The sequence below is a fragment of the Argiope bruennichi genome, chromosome X1, assembly GCF_947563725.1.
Source record: "Argiope bruennichi chromosome X1, qqArgBrue1.1, whole genome shotgun sequence".
Taxonomy (NCBI): Eukaryota; Metazoa; Arthropoda; class Arachnida; order Araneae; family Araneidae; genus Argiope; species Argiope bruennichi.
Genome location: NC_079162.1, coordinates 16,905,555 through 16,926,352, shown reverse-complemented (window position 1 = coordinate 16,926,352; position 20,798 = coordinate 16,905,555). Strand labels below are relative to the sequence as shown.

The 20,798-nt window shown below is 28.0% G+C and overlaps 1 protein-coding gene across 2 annotated transcripts in view; it reads right to left on the bottom strand.

Annotated features, from left to right (window-relative positions):
• LOC129959531 (prickle planar cell polarity protein 3-like) overlaps positions 1-20,798 on the bottom strand; it is a 206,575-nt gene that overhangs the window by 17,471 nt on the left and 168,306 nt on the right. For both annotated transcript variants that reach the window (XM_056072406.1, XM_056072408.1), the window contains exon 6: positions 5,409-5,609. In XM_056072406.1, the coding sequence (XP_055928381.1) occupies positions 5,409-5,609 (201 nt within the window). The remainder of the gene's footprint in view (positions 1-5,408; positions 5,610-20,798) is intronic.

Below are 20,798 nucleotides of genomic sequence, written 5' to 3'. Positions count from 1 at the left end.
TAACGACGTGACGAGTATTTGATACGAAGAATATTTTCGTGAAATCGATTTCATAAAGAAAAGAATAGATCATTGTAAACCAGTGGTTAGCATTCAATAGTCAACAGATTATTACTTTAAATTGTGGATCAATAAATTTAACCATGCAGAAATTTCTATTGTTCAAATTGAACAAGAATTAATTCATCGAAAATTAATCATCTGTCTTACCGAATATTAAATGGCTAATTTTTCAAGCAATACAACAAACTTTAATGTCTTTGTAGTCCTGCGGTTGCCATCATTTTGGAAATAAAACATAAAGTTGTCCTAATTATGAAAAGTAGTTTAATTTTTAATTTATCCTAAGTTTGTATCAGAAACAAAGAAAAAGAAAAATTAAAGTTTTAATATCTGAATAATAATGTCTTCCTCAGAAAATATTTTTAAACAAATTTTAAAGAGATAAATAATTTAGACTATTTTAGAAGGAAGCCTTATAACTTTCTGTTCAGGTTTTTTTACTTCACCTTATCTTAGGAGTTTTCATGCACTTCCGTATCTCATGCATTTTTACAAATATCATTTATTGATAGATGAATGCTTTTTAAGCAAGAAAAGTTTCTTTGGTGAGACTTAAATGCATTACAAAGAGGGAAAAAGGATTTTTTAAATTGCGAAAAAATAAATGACAGAATTTTCAATTTAACTTCTGAATGACAGGCGCTTTAATTTTTTTGGGTCAAATGAAACAAATGCTGCAATTTTTCCAGAGTAGTGGCATCTAGAATAGGCTGAGAATTAGACAAGTTTTTGCTTTGTATATTACATGTTCAGCCTGCATTTGGGTACCTGTCCCCTTTATGCTAGATTCGTATCCGGAATAAAATATGGAAAATAGGATATACCATTTTTAACAGCATGACATGTTCTATATGTTTATATTATTAACGTAAAAAAATTGTTATCTTTAACAAACTTTAATACACGTTCTATGGCTATTCTAATAAGGAGAACGTCTGTACGAACAAAATGTCCTTTACAATATTTTTGAGAAAAAAGTATTGGTAGCTTCAATAAAAAAAAGTATCATTCAATAGCCAAGAATTTCAAGAAATAATCTTCAGAGTCCCACCCCCTCTCCCTCATATCAAAACCGATATTTGAATTACCAATATATCTTTATATATTTACAATTATCTTAAGAAAGGGTTGAAATTTATTTTTGGCAATCAAAGAAAATGAATTTCATCACTTTTAGAGTCCAGAAATATAGAGGCGTATGCAAATGAAGCATTGAAGAAATATCTCACCCAGAAACATCGATTACTTTAAAAATGCACTTCATCGTTTCAAAAATATTTTTTAAAAGAAAATTGGCGTTTGCTTGTAAAATACAAGTGAAAAAAAAACTTTCGAGTAGCTGATTATGAATTTTCAGGTTCAGAATAATAAATCTGTTCAAAATGCTCTATGAATTTCAAGAATATTTCTTTCAAATTCCGGACTCGGCAGAAAAAAAAATATGACAGAGATCCTTGCAGGCATGACTTTTCATTTCCTATAAAGCGCACGTATCTGTTAAACAGCATGAAAAATGATGTTCAAAACAATATTTAACCAGTAAAATGTTTTCTCTAAAGTTTTTATTTCTTTATTATATTTAACACTATATATTTATATTTAACACTTACCTCGCTGTATGTATTTTTTTAAAAAATATTTACAACTAACGAATTTGTATTGCTTTTCAAGAAAAAAAAATTTATTTATTAATTTTACACTTAACTAAGTTTTACTTTCCAATAAAATTTGTGCACATTAAGAAAAATAATCTTATATAATGCACAAAAATAATTAAATTTATTTTGATTTTTTTTAAAAACTAATGTTAATTTATGAAAAAAAACTATAAGTAACATTTGTCTTCTAGTGACTTTTATTCTGCAACTGAAAAAGAGTAAAATGCAGATAACTTAGCAAACCAATCACTAAATGATTCCAAAATAATGGAAAAAAGATGAAAATCGCAGTGAAGGAAACGTGACTTATTGCGGTTCAAAAATTGATACAATTTGCCATCGTAAAAACATTTCCTGCATAAAATCCAGCTCAATTCAGAAGAGAAACAATAACTTAATAATTCGTTTTACAGTTCTTAATTATTATTTTAATCAGTTAATAAAAATACCAAGATAGCGATTTTTCATATTTTTCAAAAAAAGTATTATTTATGCTTCAATTAAAAATATTTATTCTTACTGGGTCCCTGTTCCGCATTATGAAATAATCGGATACATGTATTAATGTAGAGTAAAAAAAAAAACTAATTTGTATTTGCTTTATTATTATGAACGAAATGGATAATAATTTTTTTTTTAAATTTTTGAGAAATGCGTTTTTATTAGGGCTTTAAAAAGTTGAAACTAATTTTTCTAAAAAAACTGAATGTCTAAAAAGATCTTGATGAAAATACTCTAAACAAACTATAATTTTAATTATATTTATAATTTAATTTTCGATGAATGTTTAGGAATATTCTTTGTAGAATTCATATAGAATTATTTTCAGTTAAAGTTTTGAAAGCAGTTTCAAGCTTTGAAAATTTTAAAACTTAAATTAAAACTTCTAACAAGAATTTTTAATTATCTACATTTCAGTCTTTAATTCATTATTATAAATATTACGGAATGTTCAAATCAATCACTATCAAATGATGTCATTCATCGATTCACTGAAAGCCAAAAATTGTTATCTTTATCAGCTGTACAAAATTTCCGAACTTTATTCCGCCAAAAAGTGGGTGAGAAATTGATTCCACAAAACAAAAGATGGAAGGTAACACTGCATGGATGAGGACGGGTGAAGCCATGTTTGGCACTCCCTCTCGCGGGGTTATAAAAGGAACGCGAAATACAATCCGCCGGTAAACACTCACTCTCCAGTAGCATCCATTTGTAGCGCATGTTGGTTCGAAGCATAATTAGAAGAGACAACGGGCCTTTCACAAAAACTCAAATGGAAACAATGGATCGGATTCAGAGAAGATTAAAAATAAACCAAGTTTATTAATAAACAGTTTGCAAGCTATTTTGCAAATAGTATTAACACAGATTTTCATTAGAGCGTAGCAATGATTTATCTCTTGATAAAAGAGTTGTATTAAGACCGTTAGGAACCCCTTTTTTCCTAGAAATATTCAAAACCAAAATTTTTTTTTGACGATTTTATTTAATCTTTATATAGGTAGTTTCAAGTAGCACATTTTGACACACTGAAATAGCAAAACTCTTAACTGCATATCACTTACAAAAAAACTTGGTTTTAGTATAAATGTAGTGCATAAAAAAATTAACAATTGTAATTTAAAAGTAATTTTAAACAAAAAACGTAGGAAAAAACTGTTCCTAATACAACCTAAATAATGCTTAAGGTCAGACGATTTTAAAATTATAAAGCACCATATTTCTTTTAGAATTATTAAATAACATATTATAAAACTAGCATATAAAATTAATTGGGAATATTACTGAAATAATGTTCCGAAATTAATTTAAACAATACTTGATTTGAATTTGAATAAGGTTCAATTTTGCAGAATTTATATTTAAACGAAAGAATAAAATGAAATAACTTTCAAAATATGATTAAAAAAAAAACTAAATAGTTTGGGCTCCTCTAAAGTAGTGGGCCCATAGACAATGGCTTACTTTGCCTATTAAATAATCCGGCCTTGCTCGTTAAATGCATTCGCACTTCAATCAATTAATTTTGGTAAATTAACTATCATATGTACAACGCATGGATATGTTTTTTTGTTCAGGTATGAGCAATATTGAGTGTACTGATGTAACAAACTGTTAGTTGTTTTGCATAAGGGATTATATTTCATGATATTTCAAACATTTTTATTGAAAAAAAAAGGGATAAATTTTTTTCCGTCCTTATATCAAATGCTGTACATTGAACAAAAAACCTTTTCAGGGAAGAAGAAACGTGATATTAAAAAATGCCTCTTTACATCAACAGTCATTTATATCAATAGAAATGAATCAAGGCTTTGCTCTATATTCTATCCACAAATTCTCTCATTATTTGAGTTGGAACTTAATTATTAACGCAAACTTAAGTTGGAGTTTTTAATTGGATTTTCACATGAATTATAAAATAACAAATACAAACATTTAAGCTTATAGTGAGTCCTTGATATAGGAAATAAAGTCATTGGGATTAGAACTGTAAGTCCCGTTTATTTGAATAATGGAAGAAGAAGCTTCTAAATCACCTTTTAAAGAGACATTTTTTAGATAATAGTAAATTTAAATATTTTTATGATTGAGATTTATTTAAGAAAATAAAATCATTAAGCTCATTAGGAAAGATTAATCTGATTTTCAATAACTTTTTTAATAATAAGTGAAGAATTTATAAATCGATTCTTTTGTAAATGATTTTTTAAATAGAATAATTCTTATAATATGTAGTTCTTGGTTTATATATATATATATATATATATATATATATATATATATATATATATATATATATATATATATATATATATATATATATATATATATATATATATATATATATACCCACGGAAAAAAGCAAAAATGTTTGTACTAAAATGATTTACAAATTTTCAGTAGAAGTCAAACTTCCAAAAATAAATCAAGATTTTACTTACTGTAACCTATACTTGAATTTCAGTGTTTAGATGAAAAAGAATCATATGATAAACAGGGGGGAAAAATGAGTTCCTTAATAGTTAAAGTTACATTAGTGTGGTTTATGAAATTATTTAAAGGTAGGTGATTTTTGGTTGTAAATGCCTGTCGAAAGATAACATTCAATAAATAGCTCAATATTAGGAAATTCACTTATTAAGAAGATAAATTCCATTAAAAAGATATTTTTAGACATAATTCTTTCAAACAACCTGGCGATTGTCAGCCAGAAGAAATTTTACATTAATGTACGAAAGATGTCACATTATAAACCTTTTTTCATCAAGGGAAAAAGCAAACTTAAAGATCTTATAAAATAACTGCTAAAATATTTTAAACATGAGTAAGAAAAATAGCTTTTGCATACTGTTGTGATCGATAATAATATGTATTTTTTATATTTGAAAAACTTCAGTTTATTTTTGAAATATCTTAAAAATATTTTAGTTCCATTAGTTATATCCTTTCATAATAACTTTGTAATGATATAAGCTGCTGACACACTTTTAATTAAGTAGTATCACGTTTGTAAAAATGAAATTATGGAATCGATTTTTAACTTTTTTCTATAAGTAGTAAACAAAATTTGCATTCATGGTATCAGTACATTATCAGAATTTAATTTAATCCAATTCTATAAGAGTGAGTGATATTTGATGTTTATTTCAAGACTTCTCCATAATAAATCTGATAGCATACCTTTGAATCAATGCCAATGGGCTTGCCACATTCTTCACAGTTATTGGCGAAGATCTGTTCGTAGCACTGCACGCAGTAGGGATGTTCGTCTTTCAGGACATAGCGGTGTCCAGTCAAGGACTCGTCACACTTCCAGCAGCAGAAGTGGGATTGATGCCATTCCTTCGACATAGCCTTCGTGTATTCGTTAGAGAAGATCAGCTGAAACAATAAAACCCGTTACTCAAAGATGACAGAACTTAAAATATTTTTGGGTAAAGAAAAAGATCATTTGATAAAATTTCGGGGGGTAAGTAGCTGAAGCTCAACGGAAAAGGATGGGCCACCATAAAGAAACCCACCCAGCAGGGAAGGTACCAAAGCTACAGCCACCATAGGGCAAAACAGTGGCATATTAATGTCCTCCGGAATTACAAACAGCAGAAATACAATTAATTAAAAATTTACTTCGATCCCTCTAACTGCCAAAAGGTCTTCAAATGTATTGGAGATTCTTAATTAAACTTATCTATAAATAATAGAGATTTTTTTAAAAAGGAAACGAATTTAGACAAAGTACAAGTAATGAGGAATCAGCTAAAAATAAAATAAAAATGCATGCTTTATCTGAACAAAAAAGAATTAAGATGCCTGCAGCTAATGTTGGTAAACTAGTGTCTGATAATATGTAAAATTCATGGAAAACAATTTTTTTATTCATAAAATTTAAATATGAAAGTTTAGTAGACGATATTGGAATCAAAGGAAATGATCAATGATACAATTATTAATGCAAGATGTCCTAGAAGCCAACAAAAGAAATATGGTGGAATATTCATTGGATAAGGTTAACAAATTAAAAATGATATAATAAAGGGCATCCATTCTTTAACATAATTTTTCATTCCACAATTCGCAACAATTAATTTTTAAAATCCAAAGCAAGTAAACCTAACTGCCTACAATTTAGATATTAAGATTTTCGTTCCAATAACACATGGAGTAATAGATGACCAAAGGAAAATCCATTTTAACTATCCAGAAGATGCAACGGAAAATCATGAAGGGAAAACTCAGAAGATTGGTCACGCATGATAAAGTGAAAAAACTCTAATTTGTTGTGCATAAGATTCTAAACGATGTCTTTCATTTACTTATGCTTACCCTTATCAAATGAGTATACAAAAGCTGAGTTATGGTAAAATTTTTATAATAGATCCCTTGAGAAGTATCATTTATTTCAGTTATACAAGAATGACTGAAAATTCGCACGCATAGTGGTGGATGCATTGGAAAATACATAGCGCCTTTATGCCTGCATAATAGTTCAGATTCACAGTTTCATGAAAAATGTTCGTTCCCACGAAAATAGGTTTTCTAATAACCAACAATAAAATTTAGTTCCTAGATGGAATGTTAAATATCTTTACGTAACTTTTTTTTTGTCTGCATTGATACAAACACACCTACAATTTTAGTAATAGATATTCATTATAATTAATATTGACAATTTTATAATTTAGTTTAAAATATAAAAGGTGATAAAAATACAAAGTAAGATCTTCTATCGTTTTAAATATTGAGACAACCTTCTAAAGCTCCAACTGTTTCAAACTTGGCGATATTTCTTCGCCTTTTTCTATTATTATGGATAGCTATTTATTAGTTTAGATTAAAATATAGCTAAAGTAACACACAGATTTGTAACAATAAACCTGAATTAACAGACATAAATAAAAAGTACAATCCTTTTAGCGATAAACTCTAAATGAAATGAATTTTCTCTACAAGAAGACGAAAAAGTACAAGTTTTCTTTCACAAAAAATGTGAAATGAAAGAATACACTAAGTGAAACTTTTAAAAGCATTAAAAAAACTTTCACAGTTCCTCCAAATTTCTTTTGAAGATTCCTTAGAAGTATATTTCATTACTGGGTTAATCATTCAGATTTGCTGCACCCACTGAAGTCTACTGAATGGAATGGATGCAAAACATCTATATCAATTTTGTAAGGAGAGGACAAAGTAATGTATTATTTCCTATCATTATTTGGACGTGAAGAATTATGATTTCAAATTCTTCACGGCCAAATAATTGAATTGTAATTATTTGGTATAATTACAATTCAATAACAGCATTATTATAATTCTTAATAATAACAGCATTATTATTAAAGATATTAAAATAAAAAAAATCAACAAGGTTTTGATATCATTAGATTCCCTTTTCTCTGTTGTAAAATTATGTGAATTTGTAGGCAGACCAACATTCCTAAGGCAATGGACTCGGAATGGATCCTTGATAGATAGAAATAAACATAAAATGTTTTTTCTTGAAAATCAGCTCAATAATATCAAAATATTTGCATTTCTTTTTTTTTCAGTTTATTTATATTAATTTATAACTATTATAAAAAAACAAAAACAAATCTGCCTATAAAACGTACATATACTACAGTACTTCACAAATCCTTACGCTACAGTGTCAGATATTAGACTGTCAAAAGAAAGAAGCCCTGATCTCAAATAATTACTCTATTTTATCATCAATACTACAAATCTTGAGAAGAAAAGTGACGTTTTTATGAGGAATTTTATGCTCTCGAATTGGCAAATAATCTAGGGAAAATAAAATGTATATGTTAAATTATTTCAATAACTACCGTGTTTCAATTCACGTTCAACGAAAATATTGTACATACTTTTTTTTTATAAAATGCATTTTATTTTGGTGCATGTTATAGTGGATAGAATTCAAAGTGACTTTTTGCAGAAATAAGAAGGAAAAAAAAATGTCTGGAAATCCTATAGACATCATTGAGTAAATAATGTAACAAGTAAAATTTTTTCATTTTTTTTGTTCAAGCTAAGTGTTTTTTTTTTTCTTTTAAAATTTCCAAAACGTTCACACAAATAACGTGAAATGAAAAAATCAAAGTATTCGATACTTTATAATGAATTTCATGGATACTGATCTAATGGTCGAATAAAAGTAGTAATTATTACATCCTTGCTTTCAGTAACGCTTTTCTTACATATGTACACAAAATGACATGTTTTCTGCTCGGTATCATAATACACGGAAAAGAATTAAACATGCATTCGAACATCGTTTCTCTGGAACCAAATTTGACGAAGATCTAAAATTATGACGATAGGACCCCTTACCAAACTTCAACCATCTAGCTTGTTGCGTTATCCCCGAACAGACAAACTTTTTGAAGGATTTTTCCAAACATGGACATTTTGGCAATGCAACTATATAATAAATTTCATCCATAATACATTTTCGAGTTCTGTTCAAACGCACGCGGACTGACAGATTTCCCGCAGGTGGATCCAATTCCCTCCTTCAAAATGAAGGCATTATTGAGACAAACATAAAATTGAAACTGGTTTAAAACGTGGAGATTCTGACTCAAATACATTCGTTCGAATAAGATCATAATTTATCTATAACGTGAGAATATTCACATTATGATTCGAATACATTTTACTTCTTTTCTTCGTAAACTATTTGCTCGAGATATTTCTGATTCGTATAAATAGCAGAATTTTCATTTTCTATTATTTATGGGAGATTAATATGGCATGTACATGGGCTATGCATCCTGGATAAAACGATTCAGTCAGAAAGCATGAATATCAACAAATGAAATGGACACTGGGTCACAAGAGTATGATTTTGTGCTTTAAGTTGTGATCTCCAATAGAAAGGTTTCATTTAATTATTTATAGAATGAGAAATTTCGGAATATACATTTCAATACATAGATTTTTACAAATATCTCGTTTGATTATCAATATGAGCGCAGATATGAGAACTGCTGAGATGACGAGGACAGCACTCCTCGCCATTCCACATGGAACTAAAGCAGCCTTTTTGCAAGCCGCTATCCTAGATGGTGCATTATTTTGATGTTCTTGATTTCGACATTATATAATTTCAGAAAATCAGCTTAAAAAATTCTATTTTTGCGAAGTAAATAAAAGAGCCTTTGAATAATTATGCATCAAATAAGTGAAATCAAATTTCATTTAAAACATATAGGATAATACTTTTGAATCCATTTCTACAATATCAACAAATCGGTTTAGTTTGAAAACATAAAAGAAATAGCATTTAGAAGATTTCACAAGCATCCTAAAGAAAGTGACCCATTTTAATAAAAGCGTCACTTTTGAATCTCATACATACGATCAAAACATGATTGAGATTCATTTCTACTTTTACTACATAAGTCTTTTAGTCACTGACTGTAATTTTTTTTTTTATTCACTCGATTCTTCTTCAATGTATGACGTGAAAAGGAACAATATTTTTTTTCTTTCTAAAAAAAACAAGAATTATAGACAAGAATTATACTGTTGATATCTAATTTTTACAACATAATTTTTACATGTTAAAAGTACTATATTCTACTTGTTCATTAAAACGACTTACTTATTTACTAAATTTGAAACCACCTAATGTTTTTTTTTATTAAAACGATTCAATATGAAAATAAATTCGCAACAAAATTTTCAGTGGAAGAATTTGTTGTTTTCTTACACTATATTCATTATTAGATTAATTTTTGGAAAAATCAATTTCTTATTGTGGTCCCTCCAGTTCCGAATCGGCCAATTTCTACTGACAAGAAATCGATGTTGGAAATATCAATTTATTTTCCCCTTTTGATTAAACCTTCAAAAAGTGAAGAATTATTACTAAATAGTCTTATCTTGATCAATAAAGTTTCTAAAAAATATGAAAATTATTTATTCGATAGTTCCAATGGCAAAGGGTAATCTTTTTAAACTCATATCTCATTTAAGTATTAAATTCCAAAAGAATCGAAAGAAAACAATTTGTAAATCAATTAATTTCAATGAAAGTAAAGCACAAAATTCATAAAAAAATTATTTTCATGGTGTTAAATAATTTGTTTGTTACACAGAGAACGTTAATCAAGACAACAAGCAGCAGGTGATTAAATTCTGTTTCAGAATTTATGATATTGAAACCTATTGTTCTATTGCCGTAAATCCGATGAGTGAAAATAAAATTTTAAAAAATGAAATGATATTTTAGATGTTACAAATGCGACCATTAAAGAGAGGGCGTTACTTATAAAACTAAGCCCAATGCATTGCAAATAATTTTAAACTTTTGTCTAATTGTGGTTAAATTAAAAAACTCTAAGCTAATAAATTTTATATTATTTATGCTTCTCATTAAATTTTGAAAAGGAAAAAAAATCAAAGAATAATCAAAATTGAAAAGTAAATCAGAACAACATAGAATTCGTTGTGAATACTTAGGAACATCTAGAGTAATCATTCCCGAAAAAGTCATGATTAATATTAATTCGATAGTAACCATCATCAAAATATATTAATAATGTATAAAGTAACATTTAGAGTAATCACCCATAAAAAGTCATAATAAATATTAATTCAATAATAATCATCTTCAAAATATATGAATAGGTTATAAAGTTGTTTCAAATATTGGAGGAATTGCAAAGAAATAAAAACATTTAAAAACGCTAAAAACATTAATATAAGAGCTTTATTATTTGAAAATATCTGAAGTTACAATCCCTCAATAAATAAATCCTTCGATAAATTTAAATTAATCGAAAATTTAAAACAACAATAACATAAAAATGGAAGTGTTTCATCTCTTCCACAAAATTCTAAACTAATCTGCTAATAATAATTATTATTATCACGCTAATAGTTAAGCGTGAGAATCAATAATTATGTCAATAACGTATGATTTAATACAATTTAAATACCAAAATTAAATATACGCAGCCTTCTTTCATCCTATTAAATGTAAAGTGCCTTAAGCTCTATTTAAAATATCTGATCAGTGCCTTTTAACTTTGAGTTTAATTTTTTAAATCAAATTTTGTCACTGAACTCCAGACATCGGCGGTTTTTCTCAATGGAATTAAGAGAAGATCTGTTATTGAAATTTCTGGTGCAAAATTATGTGAACATTTCAAAGTATCGGTTACATATTAGGAAATACGTTATAACATTTCAAGCGCTCATTTTTTAAAAAAAAATTAATCAAAAGAATTGAACGTTGTTCAAGATGACTTTAATCTGTTTGGAGAAAAATTGTTTCGGTTAATTGAAGACACTTTCTTTAATTTTATCGAAGGCATATCCTCCCATATTTTCTATGTTCTGAGAAATAATGCAATAATTATTTTCATTTAAATAATCTAGTTTTCTAACTTTTTTAAAGTAACGTTTTTATAATAAACATATAAAATTGTGAAATTATTTTTATTAGATTAAATTTATTGAAAATTTCCTTTAAAAAATTAGAATTACTATTATTATTTAGGATAACGTAGAAGAAAATTTAAACATTGTAATGAAAGAAAGAATATAAATTAAAGCAAATGAGCTCAAAAGTATTTGAATAATAATTTAAAAATTACATACAGTTTTTATATATACAAATTTTAATCCTCGACCATCTGAGTTACTTTTTCGGAGAATTATCATATGAATAGAAATCATAAAAACGCGGGAATTTTTTGCAATTTCATTTTATAAACTGGTGATCAAAATACATTTGTCAATATTTTTATTTGTGATTTACTAGACAACCCTTAGATAGATGTTTGAATAATTTCAACTAAACACTTTTTAACTATATATTATATTCTTCGGGATTTTCTTCAAATTCAAATTTAAATAATTAAGAGAAATTTCCAATCAATTCCTAGAAATGAAAGCAATTGGCCAAGAAATGTAACAGCGTTTGGACGATATCACTGACAGAAATGTGAATTGCGATTTAAATGATCTTAGAATTTTCGCTTTTTAAAATTATTTAAAAAATTTTTTTACAAAAATTCACAGGACTCCTAATTACCTTTGAACATGTTAAAACACATCATTCCTAAATATTTAAAAATACCAAAGATTTTAAACTATGATAGAAAAGTATTTCTGAAATTCAATCTGCAGTTCTATATAAATGTGTCTTTATTCAAAAATAACTAGGTTAGAAGATGACATCGACATTCTAAACGTCAGACATAAAGGTAAGTGACAAAGAACATCTGTCAGATCCCAAAAAAGAAGTTTTGGCAGGACTTCTCCCTTTCAGTAGAAAATAAAACATTCTTTTTATGACCTTGGCTGTTAGATGTCAGGGTGCTGTTAGATGTCAGAGATGTTGTAAAATATACTGAAACATTTGGATTAAATTACGAGTCAATATAAGATTTTTGAGATCTGATAAAAAGAAGAAAGGAAAAATGACAAATATTTTCTCATTATTAGATATTTTATAATGAAATCATTAAATTCTCCTCTATAAGTTTCTCATGTTACACTCATAAAATACCACGAATAATGACATTTTCCCACAAGGAGACTTCTCCCTTCTATTTTCTCATATGCTTACACAATGACCTTCATCGGTTTCACTTATAACTTTGATGGCAAGACATTAAAAAAGTTGAAGTTGTTAATATTAATAGCAACAAGTAAATTTTAATGTAACAAATGGGCAAAATGTAATAGAAATTTACATTTTTTTTTTTTACATTTATTTTGGGATTATGACTAAATAGCAAATTCAATTTTTTTGCCTTGTTCTGCTCTTGAGTTATCGTGTTCGGAGAAATCATTCCAAAATTAACTCTTTTTGGTCTTATAGGAAATGTATGGAAAATTACTAAAATTTCTGATGATTATATTTGAATACAAAGAAGTAAAAAAATATTAAATTAAAATAAAAAATGATATTGAATCATTATTTTTCACTCAGCGTGAAAAAAATATCAAAAAGAAAGCTTGTCTTGGAAGTTCGATTCTATGGTAAAAATATAAAATCGCGTTGGTTTTTTTTAGATGCACACTAACGGTAATACTTTAGGGTTCGTTCTGTAAAATTCGTTCGTAAAAATGTAAGGATGCCATTAAGTAATTATTTAACAAAAGCTTAAAAGAATAATAAATGATGCATTCCCATGTGACACTTCAAAGAACATGCACGAAAAAAAGAAGACAATTTCAATCGAAGAGATTTCAATGGCAATCGAACGGCTTGGAAGCGGAATCAGATAGTGGGAGCCGGCGTTTAAGAAGCTGGAATTTATCAGGACGTCAAAGAATAAAACTTGGCTATATTTTATGTTAACCACAATATATTTTATTGCACCTTAAAAACTAATTGGAATTGTAGCACAGAAACAATTTTAATTTGAAGAGAATAGCTATATTATCACATATGTACAAAGAAAGTTTTTTTTTTTTTTTTTTTTACTTTAGAAACCTTGAAAAAAATCGCCATTTATTAAACAACTAGCAGAATTTTCGTGTCCGATATTTCTAAAATTAATGCTGCTTTCTGAAAGTAATCAGTTGAAATTTAAAATGTTTCACGAGTTTACACATTTGAAAAAACTTAAGAAAATAAGAATGAAAAACTTATCATTGTTCAGGCAATTTCTCCAAAAATTATTATCTTTATACTAAGTAGATTAACACAGAATAGAATAAGCATAATACTGGAACTAATAAAGCAATGAATATCATTGCAAAGTTAAACAGAGTAAAAACTGAACAAAAACAAAACAAAAATGTTATAGATAAATTAATAACTGACATACAGTTTTTTTCCTAATTTCTCTTAAAATTTACGCTACGAAACTTTTTTAGAAATTGGACAATCTTTACTTAAACTATATTAAACTTAAGCTCAGAGCCTTCAAACATTGTCAAAACGTAGCTCAAGATCATAATATGCATGAAACCACCACTTTCATTTGTGCAATGTACATTCATACATCATATATTTTTTCAAATAACTCTATAAAACAAATCTATAGGTTTTGAGCCCTACAATCCAAAGAAATGAATGCACGGCCCGATACTGCAATATTAAATAAAAGTTCAGATGTTCGTTTACAATCCGTTTTGGTTAATATCCGTTTCTAATGAATATATGAATCGCGCACTTTAATCAAAATTGGGCTCCTTTCACAAATTGGTTATCACGCAATGACTTTTTCATTTTCCATTCTTTTTGTTATGGTACGTCTAACATCAGATTCAGATTATCCACATAAATTATTTTTTTAGAAAAACGTGAGGTCTACCTCATTTTTGTCTTGATTCTGGTCACCGAAATTGGTCTTGCTTTCTTCGGTCTCAACCTCCACACGTGTGACTGTTTTCTTGGTCTTTTTCTTGGTCTTCTTGACCTCCTCTTGAACTTCGGCCATGGTACTTAGTGAGAATGAATGGAAGTCGTATCTCCGCGACGAATCCTAACTGACGGAATGTGTGCTTAGCTCTAGATTCGAACTAACTCTACGGATGAGACTTAATGCTTGCCAACTCCAGGTGGGGAGGGTTTCGGAACATTCTCAGAGCCACCCACGCGCCAAAAATACGAATTCTCCCGTCACGTCACATTGTAACGCATGAAAACAAGGGATCTTCCACTTGCCGCAGGATGGATTGACCTACTTGTAAGAAGAAATATGCTTTACCAAAAAGCCCATGATTTTTGGTAAAGTTGTGAATTGTTGAACGTCTATAATACAATATATCTTCAATTTAATGTCTAATTGGAGGGGAGATTCAAGTAAAATCAAGTCCTTTGAATTGTGAACTGTATTATGAATAATATGTTTTTTTAAAAAGTTATACACTTGAAATTGGGCTCTATACCGTATATGTGAAATATTAAATGTACTTACCATATTAGTAAGAAAACTTACCTTATAAATGCGCGATAAAAGAGTGAATATAAGACCTACAATATATTAGAAAATTCGCTAAACTGAAGTACGATAATTAGAGAGCTTACTGCAGCTTCATAAAATTTTGTTTTAATAAAAGCAATTTAAGTTTTTTTTCTGAAAAGATCGTAATTTATTGAGCTTTCTTGAACGCTAGATTTATTTCGAAATAAAAAATTGTTTTTCATAATTTAGAAAAGAAGACTCAGATGCATCTTCCTAAGGGTTGAAATTTTCAATCCAAACAACTTAATTTAGAAAAGTGTACAGAAAATATTATATCCTAATACACATTTACAAAAATATGGAATGACTCGCCCTCAATATATACATTAAAAACTATCAGAGAAAATCTCAAAAATATTTAATTGCACTTGACTTCTAACATTAGTAGTTCAGATAAAATAGCTAAGTAATAATTCAATTAATTAATGAAACCGTTCAGAACTAAACACTGGAATAACGATTCATTTTTGATAGATTGTTATTCTTCACAAGGTAAGTACCATCAAATAGGATACAATATCTGAAACAACAATTAAAACTGAAGATCGTATGAAAATCTTTTATCTTATAAATAAAATATATTTCATAAAATATTAAAAAAAGGCAAACACAAACAGAAAACTTGTAGTTGGAATTAGCGTAAAGAAAATATATAATAAAAACTTTTTCAAAACGCAATTTTATTACTGTACTAAAATGAAGAAACATTATATATGAATTATTTCCTTCTTTTTAGCCTTTAATTTATAACTTATTATTATAAATATTTCATAATACAGAAATCAATTTTTCATAAATTCAATCTCAGATGGCGCCACTTGTATGGAATAAAAATGTAATGCAATTAATAGATTAATTGATAATTAAGTTCTGGAAATACTGAAATGATGTTTTGTCATTGAGGAGATACAAGTATACAGGATTTCAAAGTTCAAGTCAATCAGAAAATGAAAAATCATCGACAAAATTCCCTTTTTTACAACAATGCAGTCTCAATTTTTAATACCTTTTTAAAAAATTTTGTATATTTAAATTATCACCGTGACCTTCATTTAAAAATGAAAAAAATCCAACCCATTCAAATTATTCTTCAAAACCATAAAAACGATTATGGTAATTTTGTTTCTAGAAATAAATGAATGAGTACCAATTTACATTTCGCCTACTCATTCACTTTCGGCATGGGAAATATCTCGATTTCTTCCGATGCTCCTTTACAAAATTTATGCATCGTTTTTTACTTATTTTGAGTCAAAAGGAAAAAATAAATTCTTACTAATGGAATATGTTTGAAATAATAATTGTAAAAGAACAAGTGTTTACTAGCCACTATTAAGAAATAGAAGGGTTCTCAATAATTTCTTTAAGACGGAAAAATCAAAATGCTGAAATTTCTCATATGCTATTTTCAAATAATTATTTCAATATTATAAAAATTCCTGACAAATAATTTATAAAAGTTGTAAAAACTTTTATGAAGCATATTATGCAGTTTGTGGCTACTCCCTTATTTCGGCATGTTGAAGAGTCGAGTGGAAGGGGCGTTCAAGAGACACGCCTTGCGGCACGCAGATGCGGAAGAGCAGGTCTCAGATTCTGACGGCGAAATCACCGGAAACCTTAAAAGGAGATCCGGAAACAAGGAGAAGTAGTATCCCCACAGTCATTGCTCTATTCACCACTAGCAGGTAGAGTATCCAGTTAGCAAGTTCATTGCGTACCGTGTTCACACTTTTTTCTTTCCTTTCGTTTATTTAGCGTGAAGTCGACGATTACGAAAAGAGTGTCGCAGAGTACGATTTACGAACCAAGGAATTTTGAGTTTTTTAACTCTTAAAATGAAATTTGCTGCTCATTAATGCGAGTAAAATTTTACATTTTTCACTTATTACGAAAAGTATCCTACTGCCTTGAAGTAAGGCAATTCTCAGAAAATAAGTTATCAATGGACTGACTGCTTTAATTTAATTCAGATTAAATTGGATGTTCGCCTACAAGTATCAAGAGAAGCAAGCTCCTAAAAGTAGCGTATTGCGATCCGTCATTAAACACGTAGTCTTCAATTATTTTTACTACCATATATCTTTAGCTTAATCAATAACATACAATAGTCGTTAAATTAATAAATGGATTAGTTTCCAATTTTCATGCCTGACTGCTCATTTTTTTAAATATTTGATCAAGAACAATAATTTTGAGTTAAAATTCCATTTGGTTTCATAGCGGTTATTGAAAAAAAAAAAAAGACGAAAAAAAGACGCAAAATATTATTTCAAAATTCAAATCTAAGAAAGACCACAGCAAAATTGAATCGAATCAAACAATTATACGATCATTATCGAAACATAAAACCAAAAAACATCAATAAAATTTAAAAGTAAAGATTATTATTCAAATATTATTTCAAAATTCAAATCTAAGAAAGACCACAGCAAAATTGAATCGAATCAAACAATTATACGATCATTATCGAAACATAAAACCAAAAAACATCAATAAAATTTAAAAGTAAAGATTATTATTCAAATATTATTTCAAAATTCAAATCGAAGAAAGACCACAGCAAAATTGAATCGAATCAAACAATTATACGATCATTATCGAAACATAAAACCAAAAAACATCAATAAAATTTAAAAGTAAAGAATATACTAGTTGAAAGTAAATACTCCAAAAGCTTTCATAAAGAAAAATTAAACCTGTTAGTGTAAACCATAATATTAAACTAAATTCAACTTTCCCACGTTTAAAGTTGAATACGCCTATTTGTATTCCATTTTATTCATTATTGCATTTAAATTTAATATTTAATTCTAATTTGGTTAATATACGTTGAGTAATTATAAATGAAAAGCTTTTCACATTTCAGGATTTAATAAATTATGTAAGTAAATATGAAAGATATCTATTCATATGTATGTGTTTCGTAATATATGAATGCTGCAGTATACTTTCAATCACATGGATCCAATTCACTGAATCTGGACATTGAATCCAAGTTTGAAATTTCAATATTTTTTTGCAAACATATTCAAATATAAACCATTTTCATTTCGTTAAGAACACATAGACTTGGATAATCTGAAGGCAAAACATTTCCCTTTTAAAATGTTGCCTCAAGAAAGGCAACAGATTAATTAAGTTTCAACAGAAAAATGCAGACCCAGAAAACGAAAGCATTTTTATTCGACTGCATTTTAATCACACATACCGAAGAGAAACAAATTATTCAAGAACGGTAAAAAAATAAGTGCAAATAAAAGGAATACTTCAAAACATAATAAATTCTGCAGATATTTTTTAAAAGAGGCATGAAACATTATAAAATCGATAAAGAAATTTTAAAGCATTTATGCTAATTAATTATTATATTTTTTAATATAATATGGTGATAAAAATATTCGAGTTTTATTCATTTTCAATACTTTATTTCATTTGTTGTTCCATTGAGAACCATTGTTTCTACCAGGACAGCACAAATCGATAAAGAGCTAGTCGACAAACCAGTTGCGATATTATATTTAAAGTACTTTGATAGAAATCAAGTTTCACCAATTTTTTTAAAAAAAGTTCTTTTTTTTCAGAAGTTGCAATGTCATTTAGACCAAAAATTCAAATATACCCGCCATCTATATGCAAATAAATCAATTGCTCTCGTGAAAACATTTAAACAACCTATAAATACTTGGAATTGAAAAATAATTGCAGCATCTAAATAATGAACTTGGGAATTGGAGCGTTTAGAATAGAGTTATTTAAATTTTTGAAACATGCAATCAATCCATTAACAATGATGAAGCTAAATCATGTGTAATTAAAAAGAAATAGGACACTGCCTAAAATTGCCAAGACATGATCATGTCAAAAGATACCTACAAAAAGAAAATAAATCAATCGAAATGATGAGGACTTGAGAACAGCTCGTCCGCCTGCATTTCTTTTCAAGATAAACATTGAGTTCTATCACGAGCATGTAAAGAGTCGCTCTACAACAAGCAAAAATAAATAAATAAATACATCAGAAAAAATGAAGTGCTGATGAGAGAGCAACCAGCAGACATGTGTTTCAGTCGAAAAGGGTTGTGTCAAGTCGCGCGCATCTGAAGTGCTGTTTAACACAATCCTTTTCCCAATCCTAATACAATTATAAGCGGCCCCAGACACCTGTTTCCTTGGTACAGAAGGTCATGACGACATCTCTTCAAATATTTAGCTCATTCAGGGATGATTGATACACAGTAGAAAACATTCTATTCACAAAAATTAAATTTTACATTAATTAGACAAACTCCCTATTCAAATCTAATCACCTCTGCCATTCGACTGGGAAATTACCGATTTTCCATTCCAGATTGGAAGTTTATGAGAGAGAGGGGTGGGGGTCATGTAACAGCCACGATTCGTTGTCCGTAACGAGTCGAATCGCGAGAAGTCATCAGCTTCTAATCATACAAAGCAAGTAATTCTCTGCATAGAGCAACACATTTTTGCCTTTGTTCGATATTTTATTAAATCATAATTAGTTTATAAATATAATATTATTTTATATATTTATAAATATAATATTAAATTAAATAAGCAGGATTCTTAATAAATAACAATTTAAATAGTATTTTCAGATTTGCATGGAGATTTCAATTTCAAAAATGCAAAACGACTTTACATTTATCAAAATTTTATCGTTAAATTTTGAATTTCAAAAATTTTCAATATCCAATGAAATTGATAAAATATTATTCACAACAAAATAAAATCTTATCAGTTTTTAACTGTGAAACGTTAAGTCAATAAATTTCATAAAAGATAAATTATCACTTATCCAATCTTAAATTTCAAAATTTAATGTATCGAATAAAATCAGCACAAATTGTTAAAAAAAAATTATTATTTTTAACACTTCTTAGTAGTTATATTGTTTCACGCTATTTTCCTAGAAGACACAAATTATTTTTCCTCATTTGAAAAAAATAGAAACAAAGTACGAGTGAAAGCAACTTGTTGAAGCATTGAAACCAAGTTAGGCCCAAGGAAATTTCGAGCTCTCGCTTTACCGTACAACTGACTGATGTTACAAAAGGAAAATGCCGTCGTTTTTTATTTTGTTTTACTTTTGAATATGTGTATAAGCATTTGAGTATTTGAATATCAATTGGATTCGAAATGCACACACAAAACTAAATTATGAGGATATTATCAACAAGTTTATTAGTAAACATGTAAGGAAACAAAATACATATTATATTAATTTACAAATCAAGTTGTATTTTATAAATTCATGGAGTAATTATTTTTGTTAGTTGCCTAATTAACTATTATTTTGAAACTAAAATGTTAACTTTATAAAAATAATTTAATTATTTTTCATGCTCATGCATTCCTTAAAGTTCTCATTACACCAATTTGTGAAATGTAATAAATAGCGAAGTGTAATCAATAATTATTTTATTGCTCGAAAATTTTTTTTTCAACGCCCCGTAGATCAATTTTACAAGAAGATTCCGGCTTTTTTTTTTAGCCGGTCCGTTTTTAAATACATACAAAACATAGACGACCGGTAAGACATGGGGGAGTGGTACAATAAACTCCGTAAAATTTCAATGTAGATGTTATTTTTCAGCGGAATGAATGATTAGATTGT